Source organism: Lepidochelys kempii, chromosome 13 (assembly GCF_965140285.1).
Source record: "Lepidochelys kempii isolate rLepKem1 chromosome 13, rLepKem1.hap1, whole genome shotgun sequence".
In the NCBI taxonomy this organism is placed as follows: domain Eukaryota; kingdom Metazoa; phylum Chordata; order Testudines; family Cheloniidae; genus Lepidochelys; species Lepidochelys kempii.
In genome coordinates, this window is record NC_136392.1 from 41,997,153 (window position 1) to 42,012,572 (window position 15,420).

The 15,420-nt window shown below is 50.1% G+C and overlaps 2 gene segments (V, D, J or C); both read right to left on the minus strand.

Moving 5' to 3' along the window:
* Positions 1-1,958: 1,958 nt before the first annotated feature.
* Positions 1,959-2,513, minus strand: LOC140896821 (T cell receptor alpha variable 27-like). The segment is given in 2 exon segments: positions 1,959-2,254; positions 2,462-2,513. Coding segments are annotated over 2 exon segments (348 nt in total).
* Positions 2,514-13,396: 10,883 nt separating this feature from the next.
* LOC140896822 (T cell receptor alpha variable 21-like) lies at positions 13,397-14,253 on the minus strand. The segment is given in 2 exon segments: positions 13,397-13,692; positions 14,196-14,253. Coding segments are annotated over 2 exon segments (354 nt in total).
* Between the last annotated feature and the right edge of the window lie 1,167 nt (positions 14,254-15,420).

The following is a 15,420-nucleotide window of genomic DNA, read 5'->3' on the forward strand; positions in this document are numbered from 1 at the left end:
CTAAAGACCCTGGGTTAAAAAAACTCTGGTAATAATTAATTGGGTAACATTGTTATTCTTTGTATTGGTATTTCCAAATTGTGCATATCGGAAGCATAACTCCTTTGTTTTGCTTGCGCACCATGTTGCTACTTTAACAAACCAGACTAATTGCTGGGTGTGTGCTCCAACTCCACTATCCCCCAAAACGGGAATGCCCCTTGACATGCTGCCCTTGACCCTAGCAGAATTAGCCACCACCAAAAAGCAAAAAAAAACAAACTCACCATTCTAAAACAAAACCTCTTTACAGCAAGCCACCTATCAGAACCAAAAATATTCAGTTGCAGTACTCACTAAAAAAGTGTTATGTTTTACCCAAAATCAATCTAATCACTATAAGCATCCTATAAAAAAAAGCTCCTGTGTTATTACACAATAAGCTAATAAATATTAAATAAAAACCAAAAGGGAAGGCCAACGGTGTAAGTGTAATGGTTCCTCCCCTTTTAAAAAAACACTTACAAATAATCTTACCACAAAAAAGGGGTTTAAAAATGTAACTTGCCGTCCAGTTAATATCTCCAATGTAGCAAGCCCAAGTGAGAAAACTCAGAGCCAAGGCTGTTGAGTGTTCTCAAAGGGGGGAGTTGTTGGGAACACTGGGGCATGGCCACTAGGTATCTCGAGGGGATGAAAAACCACGAGTGTCGATAAAGCCCCCTCGCACTAGGCCCCGGTGTCCTTGCCCCCCCCACCCTCCTGCCTGGAGGCACTCGCAGCAGCTCTGTGTGCTAGGCCCAAGTGTCCTTGGCCCCCCCACCTGGAGGCACACACAGCAGTTATGCTAAAAATCTGCAACAGTATGTTGCAGAGTCAGACTGCCTGAAACTAAGCAAGGCCAAACAGGGGAGATATAAAAAAACAATGCTGAATAAAGCAGCTTTATGTATAGTTTAACAAATAATACAAAGAATCAGGGAACTAGCTGGAAACTGAATTGGCTGGCTATATGGATACTTAAAGCAGCTTGCTATTAAATAAGTATGCTAAAAAAAAAATGTATAAAAGCCTGTGTAACTTCCTGCTCTGTTGTGCAGGATTTGAGATTTTATTCTCCCTGTACCTTTTTGCAGCTGCAAATAAACTTTTCTGCTTCTCCACCCCGTTGTAATTATTGGGTGTAGCACACCGGGTAACCAACCACTCAAGCTGTTGTTCAGCCTCTCGGCACTGGGTGCCGGCAACACTTAGACTGTAGGGTAGGTTCCTGTGGGGAGGGGGGGTCCCTGAGATAGGGCCTGCAACAGGAGACAGAGACCCAGGCTGCTCCTGAGGGGGATCCCTGAGATTGGGCCCGAAAGAAGAGAGGAGTTCCTCGGAGCTTAACTGCTGGAGTCCCTGGGGAAGGGAAGCGGCAGGACATTATGCTGGGCAAGAAGAGAGAGAAGAGGAAGCAGGGCCAAGAAGCAGAGGACTTCAGTGGGCCCAGAGGAGGCAGGGGCAGAAAAGCTGTTTGGACAGTTGCTGAGGACGTTAATTTGCCCCATTTGTTAGCCCAGAAAGGGGAGTGAACTGCTGAATGACTTGGCTGGAGCCCAGAGAAAACACAGCCGGGAATGGACCCGGCGGCCAAGGAAGTAGCCAGGCAAAGTCCCCTGCCACGTCAGACCCGGACACGAGAGGTGAAGTCTCCGGCATAGAAGCATCGACCGCTCCCTGGGGCTCCTGGGGAAATGCTGCCTTCATGGCCAAGGTCAAAGCGCCTCCGGTAGAGCTGGGAGCCGAAACCACGTTTCCTCGGTCCCCCCCCCCCCCCACGCCCTAACCAGGGAGCCTCCCCCTCAGCAGGGCTATAAACTCCTGTCCCCGTCTGCCCACGGGCCTCTGTCCCACACCGCCCGGCGCGCCCCCAGCGCCCCGCAGCCCCCTCCCGGGTCACACCCACAGTTACTGTACAGGCTACGCTGCCCCCTGTGTCACTGGGTCTCCACGGCGCAGAGGTAGCGGGCGGTGTCCCCCAGCCGGCAGCCGCGGATGTGCAGGGAGCTCCGCTTCTGCCCCGGATCGTGATCCGCAGTGAAATTCGGTTCTTGTGTCTGGTTCCCCTTGCCGAACAGCATCAGCAGGAAAAGGGGCCGCTCCCCGGGAGCCTGCCGGAACCAGTGTAAACTTTGGATAGCGCTGGAGTAAGTGCAGGTCACGGTGCCATTCTGCCTCTCGGAGACATCCAGCCACTCCGGGCTCTGCTCCACAGAGAGCTGCCCGCTGGCCACTGGGAATAACGGAGACAAGGGGGAAGCAAGTCAGAAGCTGCCATGAGCCACCTGCCCCCGGGAACCGCGGGGTGGGGTGGGAAGAGAGACAGGCTGCGGACCGACCGATCTCTCCATTTCACTCCCTTGTTCCCCACCACACAGTCAATGAAATCCAGCCCCAGCTCCCTGCTAGTAACCAGGGGTTCTGTCTCCCCAGCCCTTACCCCACAGGTGCATTAGCTGGATCACCCACGACAGCCCCCGCGGCCTCCCCATCCCTGCGCTCACTGACACCCCAGGGCGCAGGGACGCTGCTGGGTTGTCCCTGGGGCCGGCACGTGTGTTGGGGTCTCCTGTGCTGGAGGGATCGGACACGTCCTTCTCCCCCCTCCTGTGCCCAGCCAATCAGCGACCAGCCCCTTATCTCCCGTCACAGCCGTGCGTCCCTGTGCGCAACCTTAGTGTGTTGGTTACACTGCTAAACGCTGACCCCTAGTGGCCAAATCCGTACCTCAGGTCGCAGTAGAGCATCCTCTTGGACCCTCCCCCAGCGTGACAGAAAATCCTTTCAGTTGGGTGATTTCCCCTCACAAAGGAATTGAGTGCAGATCCCAGTGGAAATATATCACTTGCTTCACAGTTCTCAAACGATCCTAAGGGAGTTAGGCACCTAGATATCATATTATTTGGGCACCTAATTCTCATAAGATGTTCTGAAAATCACTTCCTCTTTTCCTGGCTCTGCCACTGTCTTCCTCTGCTACCTTGTCTGTACAGTGAGACTGAACCTGGCCGTGGCTTTATCAGCCACCACCGTATAAATTTGAACTAAGAGGTCGATTTCGTAGTGGGCTGGGGGAACCCGACTTCCTTAAGCTCCCTGGGGAAAGCTCGTCTCAGTAGCTTGCCCAAGGTCACGCAGAGTTAAGAAAGATTGTATTGAAAGATGCCCAGGCGGATAGAAAGAAAATCCCGTGGGTGAAGGGATAGATACATCTATAGCCCGAGAGCTGGGAATGGGGGATACAGAGCGGGAAACTGACCCCTGGGTTCAGGAGATCTACCCCATCCCTTAACCACCAGACCAACCCTCCTCTCCCCAGAGCTGTAAATCCTTTCCCCCAGCTCTATGAGGCTAGTCCCACACCGCCCGGCGCGCCCCCAGCGCCCCGCAGCCCCCTCCCGGGTCACACCCACAGTTACTGTACAGGCTACGCTGCCCCCTGTGTCACTGGGTCTCCACGGCGCAGAGGTAGCGGGCGGTGTCCCCCAGCCGGCAGCCGCGGATGTGCAGGGAGCCCCGCTTCTGCCCCGGATCGTGATCCGCAGTGAAATTCGGTTCTTGTGTCTGGTTCCCCTTGCCGAACAGCATCAGCAGGAAAAGGGGCCGCTCCCCGGGAGCCTGCCGGTACCAGTGTAAACTGTTGATGGTTTCCGAGTAAGTGCAGGTCACGGTGCCATTCTGCCCCTCAGAGACATCCAGCCATTCCGGGCTCTGCTCCACAGAGAGCTGCTCGCTGGCCACTGGGAATAACGGAGACAAGGGGGAACCAAGTCAGACGCTGCCCCGAGCCACCTGCCCCCGGCAATCGCAGGACAGGGTGGGAAGAAAGACAGGATGCACTGAATGCATCCGATGAAGTGAGCTGTAGCTCAGGAAAGCTTATGCTCAAATAAATTTGTTAGTCTCTAAGGTGCCACAAGGACTCCTTTTCTTTTTAGGCTGTGGGTGGATAGACTGACCGATCTCTCCATTTCACTCCCTTCTTCCCCACCACACAGTCAATAAAATACAGCCCCAGCTCCCTGCTAGTAACCAGGGGTTCTGTCTCCCCAGCCCTTACCCCACAGGTGCATTAGCTGGATCACCCACGACAGCCCCCGCGGCCTCCCCATCCCTGCGCTCACTGACACCCCAGGGCGCGGGGACGCTGCTGAGTTCTCCTTGGGGCTGGCAGGTGTGTTGGGGTCTCCTCTGCTGTAGGGATCGGACACGTCCTTCTCCCCCCTCGTGTGCCCAGCCAATCAGCGACCAGCCCCTTCTCTCCCATCACAGCCGTGCGTCCCTGCGGAGAACTCCTTCGCTCAGGGCCCTTCACCTTGTGAGGGCTGCCCCCTTGTGGCCAAGTGCATAAGCGGGTGCAGAAATATTTAGTTCTTTTCAAAGGGGAGTCAGGTGCCCAACTCCCATTGACCTCTACCAGAACTGGGTGTTCAAATCCCCTAGGCAGCCATCCTGATTTTACAGAAGTGATTCTTTTTTTACTTCTATTAAAAGTCTTCTTGTAAGGACACTGAATGCTTTTTCATTGTTCTAAGATCCAAGAGTTTGGGTCTGTGGTCACCTATGCAAATTGGTAAGGATTTTTACCAAACCTTCCCCAGGAAGTGGGGTGCAAGGGTTGGGAGAATTTGGGGGGAAAGACGTTTCCAAACTACGTTTTTTCAGGAACCCAGATAAAGTTTGGTGGTGGCAGTGGAAGTCCAAGGGCAAAGGGTAAAATAGTTTGTACCTTGGGGAAGTTTTAACCTAAGCTGGGAAAAGTAAGCTTAGGAGGTTTTCATGCAGGTCCCCACATCTGTACCCTAGAGTTCAGAGTGGGGAAGGAACCTTGACAGGCTGCTACTCTTAAAAATGACTAAGGGACTGGAACACATGAGTTATGAGGAGAGGCTGAGGGAACTGGGGATGTTTAGTCTGCAGAAGAGAAGAATGAGGGGAGATTTGATAGCTGCTTTCAACTACCTGAAAGGGGGTTCCAAAGAGGATGGTTCTAGACTATTCTCAGTGGTGGAAGAGGACAGAACAAGGAGTAATGGTCTCAAGTTGCAGTGGGGGAGGTTTAGGTTGGATATTAGGAAAAACTTTTTCACTAGGAGTGTGGGGAAGCACTGGAATGGGTTACCTAGGGAGGTGGTGGAATCTCCTTCCTTAGAGGTTTTTAAGGCCTGGCTTGACAGAGCTCTGGCTGGGATGATTTAGTTGGGGATTGGTCCTGCTTTGAGCAGGGGGTTGGACTAGATAACTTCCTGAGGTCCCTTCCAATTCTGATATTCAATGATTTTATGACAGCGGGCTCTGTGCCATATTAACCTGGCAACTTACACCTAGTGGGAAAGGTAATTTAGATTTATAAACAGAATAATCAATTAATCAGGTCCCTCCATCATCCCTAAATCCCAGAACAGAAGAATGCAACATTTTCACATTGTTCTGGCAGTCATCACCTCCCCTGGGTTAAGATTCACAAAAGTGACTCGTGATTCTTGGGTGCCCAGCATAAGACACAGTAAAGAGTCTAATTACCAGAGGCAGTGTCCCCAGCCAGCCAGAAAAGAGCTACAGGAATGATTTGAGGTGACTTTAAGACTCTGATCCCAAGAATGACGTGGGCATGGAATTCAGTGTGATCTGTAGCCTAGGCTAATTAGCCTGTAAGGTCTTTGGGACAGGGAATCTCTTGTCCCGTGTTTGGGCAGCGCCTTGCTCAATGGGCTCCTTGTTCATGACTCGGGCTCCCTGGCACTAGGGTAATACAAAAACAACAAGGAGTCCTTGTAGCACTTTAGACACTTGCAAATTTATTTGGGCATAAGCTTTCATGGGCTAAAACCCACTTCATCAGATGCGTGGAGTGCACCCTACAGTAGGGAGTTATAAATACACAGCATATGAAAAGATGAGAGTTGCCTTACCAAGTGGGGGGTCAGTGCTAATGAGCCGATTCAATTTAAGTTGGAATTAGGCAATTCTCAACAGTTGACAAGAAGGTGTGGAAATCACTTTTATAGTGTTAATGAGGCCAGTGTAAACAAGGTGGCTCATTTCAAACAGTTGACAAGAAGGTGTGAGTATTTATCAAGGTGAAATTGGCTTTTGTAAAAACAACAGGGAGTACTTGTGGCACCTTAGAGACTAAAAAATTGATTTAGTTTCTGTAGTGATCCATCCATTCCCAGTCTCTATTCAAGCCTAATTTGATGGTGTCCAGTTTGCAAATTAATTCCAGTTCTGCAGTTTCTCATTGGAGTCTGTTTTTGAAGGTTTTTTTTTTCTTTTTTTGTTGAAGAACTGCCACTTTTAAATCTCAAGTATCAGAGGGGTAGCCATGTTAGTCTGGATCTGTAAAAGCAGCAAAGAGTCCAGTGGCACCTGGGTGGCATTTAAAGAAGTGGATATTCACCCACAAAAGCTCATGCTCCAATACGTCTGTTAGGCTATAAGGTGCCACAGGACGCTTTGCCACTTTTAAATCTGTTATTGAGTGACCAGGGAGATTGAAGTGTTCTCCAACTGGTTTTTGAATGTTGAGCTCAGGAACATCAGTTATAGGGCAATGCTCTAGTTTGTGATTACAAGAATGATTTAAGCCATTCTTGTAATAATTCTTAAAAGGTAACTTTGTCCCAGTCTCTCTGCATCTATCTGGGAAGGAGATTTATGAGTAGATGGCTCTTTAATCTGCCGGACAAAGACATGTAAGACCCAATGGCAGGAGCTGAAACTAGAGAAATTCAGGCTAGAGATAAGGTTCCAGCTCTGTAATGGTGATTAGCCATCGGAGCAACTTTCTTAAGGAAGTGGGTAGATTCTCCAGCTAGGAGTCTTTAAATCAAGACTGGATGTCTTTCTCCAGATCCACACAGAGCATGGGTCCAATGCGGGAATCACTGGTGACATTGTCTGGGGTGCAGGGAGTCAGACTAAATGATCACAGTATTCCCTTCTGCCTTAAAATCTATGAAACAGAGGCACCCAGAATCACTCATCACTTCTGAGAATCTTGGCTCCTGTTATAATCAAAGGGTTTAAAAAGCGGCAGGACTTACAGTAAAGATGAACGACCAGGATCACTAGTAAGGCCCCAGGACACCTCTTCTTTGTGCTCCCTCTCATTTCTGTGACCCATGTCCTAGAAGGGTTCCTGGCCCCTCATGTATTTATCACCTGCAGGCTTCTCCGTCCTCTCCTGGAGCTTTTTAAATCTACTTGCATTTCTCCTGCTTGAGAGGCAAGACACGTCCCCTCTTGCCCTACCAACAGCAAGGCCCGTCCCTCCCAGACAAAACACAAACTCACTGCAGAGACCTATGCAATTAACTTCCTCTCCAATGCACTTCTTTCAAGACGCAACACTGCCCCCAGCAGTTAAAGTCTTTGTACAGGAGGATGGCCACTTTGTTTCACTGGGTCTCCACAGCACAGAAATAGCCAGCTGAGTCGGCAAGCTGAGAACCGTCGATGTGACATGGCTCTGTCTCTCCCTTTCCAAGACCTCAGCTATGAAATCTGGTCCCTGGGTAACGTTCCCATCCTCATACAGGCTCAGCAGCAAGGCAGGACTTTCCCCAGGCAACTGTCTGTACCACCATAAGCAGGACGCTGCGCCTGAGTAGCTGCAGGTCAGAGTGGAGATCTCCCCTTCAGATCTGGTCAGAGATGGAGGATTCTGATCCACTTTAATTTGGCAGCTCACCCCTGTAGACAAAGGCAAATGGAGAAGCAACAGATGAGCTTGTTCGGTTCTCATCACCCCCTCATCTTCTCCAGCAGTTGCTCCTTATCGCTGTTCTTCATCAGCCAAAATAAATCAGAATCTCTTAATATTCTGGACAATGGTGTAAATCTGTGTGGCTCCATCAAAGTCAGCAAACCTCCCCTGATAAGCACCAGCTGAGTGCCTGCTCCGTTCTTGTGATATTCAGCCCAGCATCTCCTGGAGAATGCAGAGGCCTCTTGGGTCATCAGGGACTAGAACTGCTCTGAGGAACTGAGGCACCAAGAGACAGGGGAGGGGGTTTCCAAAGGAGCCAGGCACTCAATGCATATTGCAGTTTCAAAGGGATTCAGACACCTGACGCTGTTGGCCTCCTTCCAAAATCCAAGCCTAAGTCACTTGCCTAAGACCACAGAGTCTGTGGCAGAGCCGGGAAATGAGTTCACGTCTCCTGAGTCCCAGTCTAATGGCTAAAGCACCAGACCTTCCTCATCCCCACATTATAATTATCTCAGTATTGGAGTAACTCAGTGCAACTCCATGGCCTGTTCATTGCCCAGGAGAACAGGCTAGGTCCTTACTGGCATTAAACTCTATGAATTATTATTATAGCACCTGGAGACCCAGCTGAGATCAGAGCCCCTTGTGCCAGGCGCTGTAGAGACACAGAATACAAGACAATTCCTGTCCCCCAGAGCTCAATAGACAAAATCTCCACAAACATACAATGGAACTGAACTGAGCTGGGGGGTGAGGCATTGTGACGGATGCTGCAGAGACCCCCAGGAACTGAGATCTGGGCCCTGTTTCGCCAGGCACTGCACAGACACAGTGTGGAAAAGCCCGCGCCATGATGAGCTCACAGTCTAGACAGACAAACTCCCCCTAGAACTGAATGGACAGTATCACTGACAAGGATGCCAGCTGCCTTTCCATTGCTGCTCCGGGTTACCCCTCAGCGCACTGAGGCCAGGGGATGGAGCTTTTTCCCTGCCTCCAGGACAGTGATGCAAAATCTGTCTGCAGCCTTCTTTGCTGGAGGAATCACACACTTTATTCTCACACTGTGAGCCCAGACAATCAGGGACAAGCCCTTCGTCTCACTAAAATAGAACCATGCCCTGGCATAACCCTTTGCCTCTGTTTCAGAGTAGCAGCCATGTCAGTCTGTCGCTGCAAAAAGAAAAGGAGGACTTGTGGCGCCTTAGAAACTAACAAATTTGAGCATAAGCTGTAGCTCACGAAAGCTTATACTCAAATAAATTCGTTAGCCTTTAAGGTGCCACAAGTCCTCCTTCCCTTTGCCTCTGGTGTCTTAGGGGAAAAGCTGCTCTTTGCCTGGCAAAGAGACAAGAGACGGGTGCAACTTGATTAACCTCAGGTTTCAGAGTAACAGCCGTGTTAGCCCGTAGTCGCAAAAAGAAAAGGAGTGCTTGTGGCACCTTAGAGACTAACCAATTTATTTGAGCATGAGCTTTCATGAGCTACAGCTCACTTCATCGGATGCATACTGTGGAAAGTATAGAAGATCTTTTTATACGCACAAAGCATGAAAAAATGGGTGTTTACCACTACAAAAAGTTTTCTCTCCCCCCCCCCACCCCACTCTCCTGCTGGTAATAGCTTATCTAAAGTGATCACTCTCCTTACAATGTGTATGATAATCAAGTTGGACCATTTCCAGCACCACTTTAGATAAGCTATTACCAGCAGGAGAGTGGGGTGGGAGGAGGTATTTTTTCATGCTTTGTGTGTATATAATAAGATCTTCTAAACTTTCCACAGTATGCGTCCGATGAAGTGAGCTGTAGCTCAGGAAAGCTTATGCTCAAATAAATTGGTTAGTCTCTAAGGTGCCACAAGTACTCCTGTTCTTTTTGATTAATCTCAATCTCCTTCCTCTTCGTTACAAATGCTTCCCCCTCCTGGCAAGAGACACACATATTGAAGTGAATCCCCCTGTCGTTGTCACTGTTAGTATGTGCTTATATACGAATGCACAAAGCCTTGGAAACAAGCAGGGAGAACTGGAGGTCCTGGTGATGTCCAGGAATTATGACGTGATTGGAATAACAGAGACTTGGTGGGATAACTCACATGACTGGAGCACTGTCATGGATGGTTATAAACTGTTCAGGAAGGACAGGCAGGGCAGAGGAGGTGGGGGAGTAGCACTGTATGTAAGGGAGCAGTATGACTGCTCAGAGCTCCGGTACGATACTGCAGAAAAACCTGAGAGACTCTGGATTAAGTTTAGAAGTGTGAGCAACAGGAGTGATGTAGTGGTGGGAGTCTGCTATAGACCACCGGACCTATGAGGTGGATGAGGCTTTCTTCCAGCATCTTGCGGAAGCTACTAGATCGCATGCCCTGGTTCTCATGGGTGACTTTAATTTTCCTGTTATCTGCTGGGAGAGCAATACAGCAGTGCATAGACAATCCAGGAAGTTTTTGGAAAGCATAGGGGACAATTTCCTGGTGCAAGTGCTAGAGGAGCCAACTAGGGGGGGAGCTTTTCTTGACCTGCTGCTCACAAACCGGGAAGAATTAGTAGGGGAAACAAAAGTGGATGGGAATCTGGGAGGCAGTGACCATGAGTTGGTTGAGTTCAAGATTCTGACACAGGGAAGAAAGGTAAGCAGCAGGATACGGACCCTGGACTTCAGGAAAGCAGACTTTGACTCCCTCAGGGAACGGATGGGTAGGATCCCCTGGGCGACTAACATGAAGGGGAAAGGAGTCCAGGAGAGCTGGCTGTATTTCAAGGAATCCCTGTTGAGGTTACAGGGACAAACCATCCCGATGTGTCAAAAGAATAGTAAGTATGGCAGGCGACCAACTTGGCTTAATGGTGAAATCCTAGCAGATCTTAAGCATAAAAAAGAAGCTTACAAGAAGTGGAAGGTTGGACATATGACCAGGGAAGAGTATAAAAATATTGCTTGGGCATGTAAGAATGAAATCAGGAGGGCCAAATCGCACCTGGAGCTGCAGCTAGCGAGAGATGTTAAGAGTAACAAGAAGGGTTTCTTCAGGTATGTTGGCAACAAGAAGAAAGCCAAGGAAAGTGTGGGCCCCTTACTGAATGAGGGAGGCAACCTAGTGATGGAGGATGTGGAAAAAGCTAATGTACTCAATGCTTTTTTTGCCTCTGTTTTCACTAACAAGGTCAGCTCCCAGACTGCTGTGCTGGGCATCACAACATGGGGAATAGATGGCCAGCCCTCTGTGGAGAAAGAGGTGGTTAGGGACTATTTAGAAAAACTGGAGGTGCACAAGTCCATGGGGCCGGATGAGTTGCATCCGAGAGTCCTAAAGGAACTGGCGGCTGTGATTGCAGAGCCATTGGCCATTATCTTTGAAAACTCATGGAGAACGGGGGAAGTCCCGGATGACTGGAAAAAGGATAATGTAGTGCCAATCTTTAAAAAAGTGAAGAAGGAGGATCCTAGGAACTACAGGCCAGTAAGCCTCACTTCAGTCCCCAGAAAAATCATGGAGCAGGTCCTCAAAGAATCAATTCTGAAGCACTTACATGAGAGGAAAGTGATCAGGAACAGTCAGCATGGATTCACCAAGGGAAGATCATGCCTGACTAATCTAATTGCCTTCTATGATGAGATTACTGGTTCTGTGGATGAAGGGAAAGCAGTGGATGTATTGTATCTTGACTTTAGCAAAGCTTTTGACACCGTCTCCCACAGTATTTTTGCCAGCAAGTTAAAGAAGTATGGGCTGGATGAATGCACTATAAGGTGGGTAGAAAGTTGACCAGATTGTCGGGCTCAACAGGTAGTGATCAATGGCTCCATGTCTAGTTGGCAGCCGGTGTCAAGTGGAGTGCCCCAGGGGTCGGTCCTAGGGCCGGTTTTGTTCAATATCTTCATAAATGATCTGGAGGATGGTGTGGATTGCACTCTCAGCAAATTTGCGGATGACACTAAACTGGGAGGAGTGGTAGATACGCTGGAGGGGAGGGATAGGATACAGGGGGACCTAGACAAATTGGAGGATTGGGCCAAAACAAATCTGATGAGGTTCAATAAGGATAAGTGCAGGGTCCTGCACTTAGGATGGAAGAATCCAATGCACCGCTACAGACTAGCGAATGGCTAGGCAGCAGTTCTGCGGAAAAGGGGTGACAGTGGACGAGAAGCTGGATATGAGCCAGCAGTGTGCCCTTGTTGCCAAGAAGGCCAATGGCATTTTGGGATGTATAAGTAGGGGCATAGCGAGCAGATTGAGGGACGTGATCGTTCTCCTCTATTCGACATTGGTGAGGCCTCATCTGGAGTACTGTGTCCAGTTTTGGGCCCCACACTACAAGAAGGATGTGGATAAATTGGAAAGAGTCCAGCGAAGAGCAACAAAAATGATTAGGGGTCTGGAACACATGACTTATGAGGAGAGGCTGAGGGAACTGGGATTGTTTAGTCTGCAGAAGAGAAGGATGAGGGGGGATTTGATAGCTGCTTTCAACTACCTGAGAGGTAGTTCCAGAGAGGATGGTTCTAGACTATTCTCAGTGGTGGAAGAGGACAGGACAAGGAGTAATGGTCTCAAGTTGCAGTGGAGGAGGTTTAGGTTGGATATTAGGAAAAACTTTTTCACTAGGAGGGTGGTGAAACACTGGAATGCGTTGCCTAGGGAGGTGGTGGAATCTCCTTCCTTAGAAGTTTTTAAGGTCAGGCTTGACAAAGCCCTGGCTGGGATGATTTAATTGGGTCTGGGTCCTGCTTTTGAGCAGGGGGTTGGACTAGATGACCTCCTGAGGTCCCTTCCAACCCTGATATTCTATGATTCTATGATTCTATGTTTTGTGTCTGTGTTAAATAGTTCCCTTTCCCCTGGGTTTAACTCTCTGACATGCCTCCCCCTGGGCGAAGGGGGGATCCCCAGAGCTGGGCTTCATGGGAATGGGCAGAGCCAGTTCTGCACAAACACTTTTAATTTCCTTCCTCCCTCCAAACCTCCAGGCTCCTTCGGTCAGTGGTTCTCAACCAGGGGTACATGTACCCCGGGGGGTAAACAGAGATCTTCCAGGGTGTGCATCAACTCATCTAGAGATTTGCCTAGTTTTACAGCAGGCTACAGAAAAAGCGCTGGCGAAGTCAGTACAAACTAACACTTCATACAGACAATGACTCGTTTACACTGCTCTATATACTATGCACTGAAATGTAAGTAGAGTCGTTATATTTCAGTTGATTTATTTTATAATTATTTGGTACACAGGAGAAAGTCAACAATTGTTCAATAACAGTGTGGCCGGGGCATGTCTGTATTTTTAGGTCTGATTTTGTAAACAAGTAATTTTTAAGTGAGGTGAAACTTGGGGGTACACAAGACAAACCAGACCCTTGGAAAGGGCACAGTAGTCTGGAAAGGTTGAGAGCCGCTCCCTTGGGGGTCTTTCCCTAGGAGGTATTCCCCAAGTGCATTCCCTCCTCAGCCTCTCTGTCTCAGCTCCCGACCCATGCGACGGGGATCCTTGCACAGCCCTGCCTCACCAGGGGGGTGGGGGGCTGACCGTGTTAAGGAAGGTGATGCACGCTCAGAGATGCACTGTGTAAGAAGTAGGTGGTGGTGTTGTACCGCCAGCCAGCCTGACAGCTACCCTCCAGCTGGGGAGTTTTTGCACAGGCTGCCAGTGCTCCTGTGTCACTGTGTCTCCACGGCGCAGAAGTAGGTGGCTGCATCTCCCAGCTGTGATTCTCTGATGTGCAGGGAGCTCAGCTGCTTCCCCTTGTCGAGCTCCGCCGTGAGGTTGGGCTCCTTGGTTTGTTTCCCATCGGACACCAGAATCAGCAGGGAGACAGGCTGGCCTCCGGGAAGCTGCCTGAACCACCGCAAATTCCAGAAATTGCTCGTCGTGTAGTGGCAAGAGATGCTGCCGTTCTGCCCTTCCCGAGTGACCGCAGACAGGTTCTGGTGCACCTCGGCCTGGCAGCTCCCCCCTGCGGGCAGAAGGCAAAAGACACACCCCATAGATGACAGGGCACCTCTGCCCAGTTCACACACTGGCCGGATACAAAGCCCGGTGGAGTTTCTCTTCATTTCCAGGGGCGTTGAATCTGGCCCACGACTGCTCTTTTCCTAGATTGCTGTATTCCTAGATTGCTCTCATCTAGGGTTAGGGTTAGGGGGTTAGCCGTAGATTATTGCTGGCTGCGAGATTCACAAAGGCACAATAATAAGAGACAGCCCTTGCCCCAAAGAGTTTACAGATTAAATAGCCAAGCAAAGGGTGGGAGGGGAAACTGAGGCACACAAAAGGGAAGGAACTCCAGCAGGCCAGAGCTGGGAACTGAACCCAGGAGTCCTGTATCCCCATCCACTCCAGTACAGAGAATGGTGCGTGGCTAGCAAAGCAAAGGGAGAGTCAGAGAATTAGTTCTTGTCTCTTAAATCCACCATCACGTTCAGCATCATCTGTAGCGTTTCCTGCCCCCAGACTTACAGGGAATGTTCACCAGCAGTAGCAGCAGCCGTGGGAACAGCAGCCAGGGTCTCTCCATTGTCCCTCAGCAAAGGAGCTTTATAGCCGGGTGTTCCCCGTTCAGTACAGAAGGTTCCGCCCCCTCACAGGTAGATTTACTTCTCCCCCTGGGGCAAATTTACCAGCTCCTCCTCCTGAAGTAGGAGCCTCTTTGGTGCCTTCAGCAATTACGGGGTAGCCTAAGACAGCCAGGAAATGAGTCCCAGGAAGTCACTTTGTAGAACTGCTCTGAGCAAGTGGGTGATGTGAGTGGGCGGAGTTGTGACTGGATGTTGTGAGACTTGTGGCTGGAATAGCTATCTAGATTTCCTGCTGCAAATCGGTCTAGGCATCCATTTAGCCACCCTGCCCGCTGCTTTGTCCAGCCCTCCCTCTTGCTGCAATATCTGTCTATGCTGACATTCATCTCCCTGGTATGTGAGGGCTGAGAGTAAAATCATTCCCCACACAGGCCCGAGGGCTCTACAAGTCTTTGCATGCACATACCCACCTCCCTGACAGGCTGCCGTGGATTTTTTCCTCAAAGCACACTCGTACAAAGCACACTAGTAGACAGCTGAGGGCTCAGGCTGGCTGCTGGGGAAGCTGAGCGAGCTGCACCGGTTGGTGGTTTCCAAGGACCTGGTGAAGGAATCTCCCTGTTCCCAGCCACCTGTGATCCTTAATATCACGAACGGCAGGGAACCGCCCGGGACCTGCTGGCAGCAAGGGATGCTCCGCTTTCCCCGCCGGTAACTGCAGCTGAGCTGTGCGGACTGTCCCTCGCTGGAGACAGCGGATTTGTCCTGAGTGACGGCGTATGGGCCGCGGGCCCCTGTGGGGAAAACGGGGTGAGGGAGGCCAAAGGAGCTCAGGCTCAGGGAGGGGCGGGTGTTTGGCTGGAAGTCCCCTTACAGTGGAGGGCTAGAGATGAGCCACCAGGAGACAGACGGAGTTTTACAAACTGCAGGTGTCTCTGTTGTGCTCAGTAGAGCTGACCACAAAGAGACGGGATTGGCTTAAACGCAGTAATAAAATACCAAGTGACGCCAAGCTCTTAAATCCTGTATGAGTGTGAGAGGGAAGGTGTGTTAGTGTGTGTGAGAGAGAGAGAATAACAAAGCACAGAGAACGAAAGGGCGTAATACCTCGCAGCTGTGCAATGAGCAGAAGGAAGTTCATGGGTGCTGTGATGTCTGTCAGACCT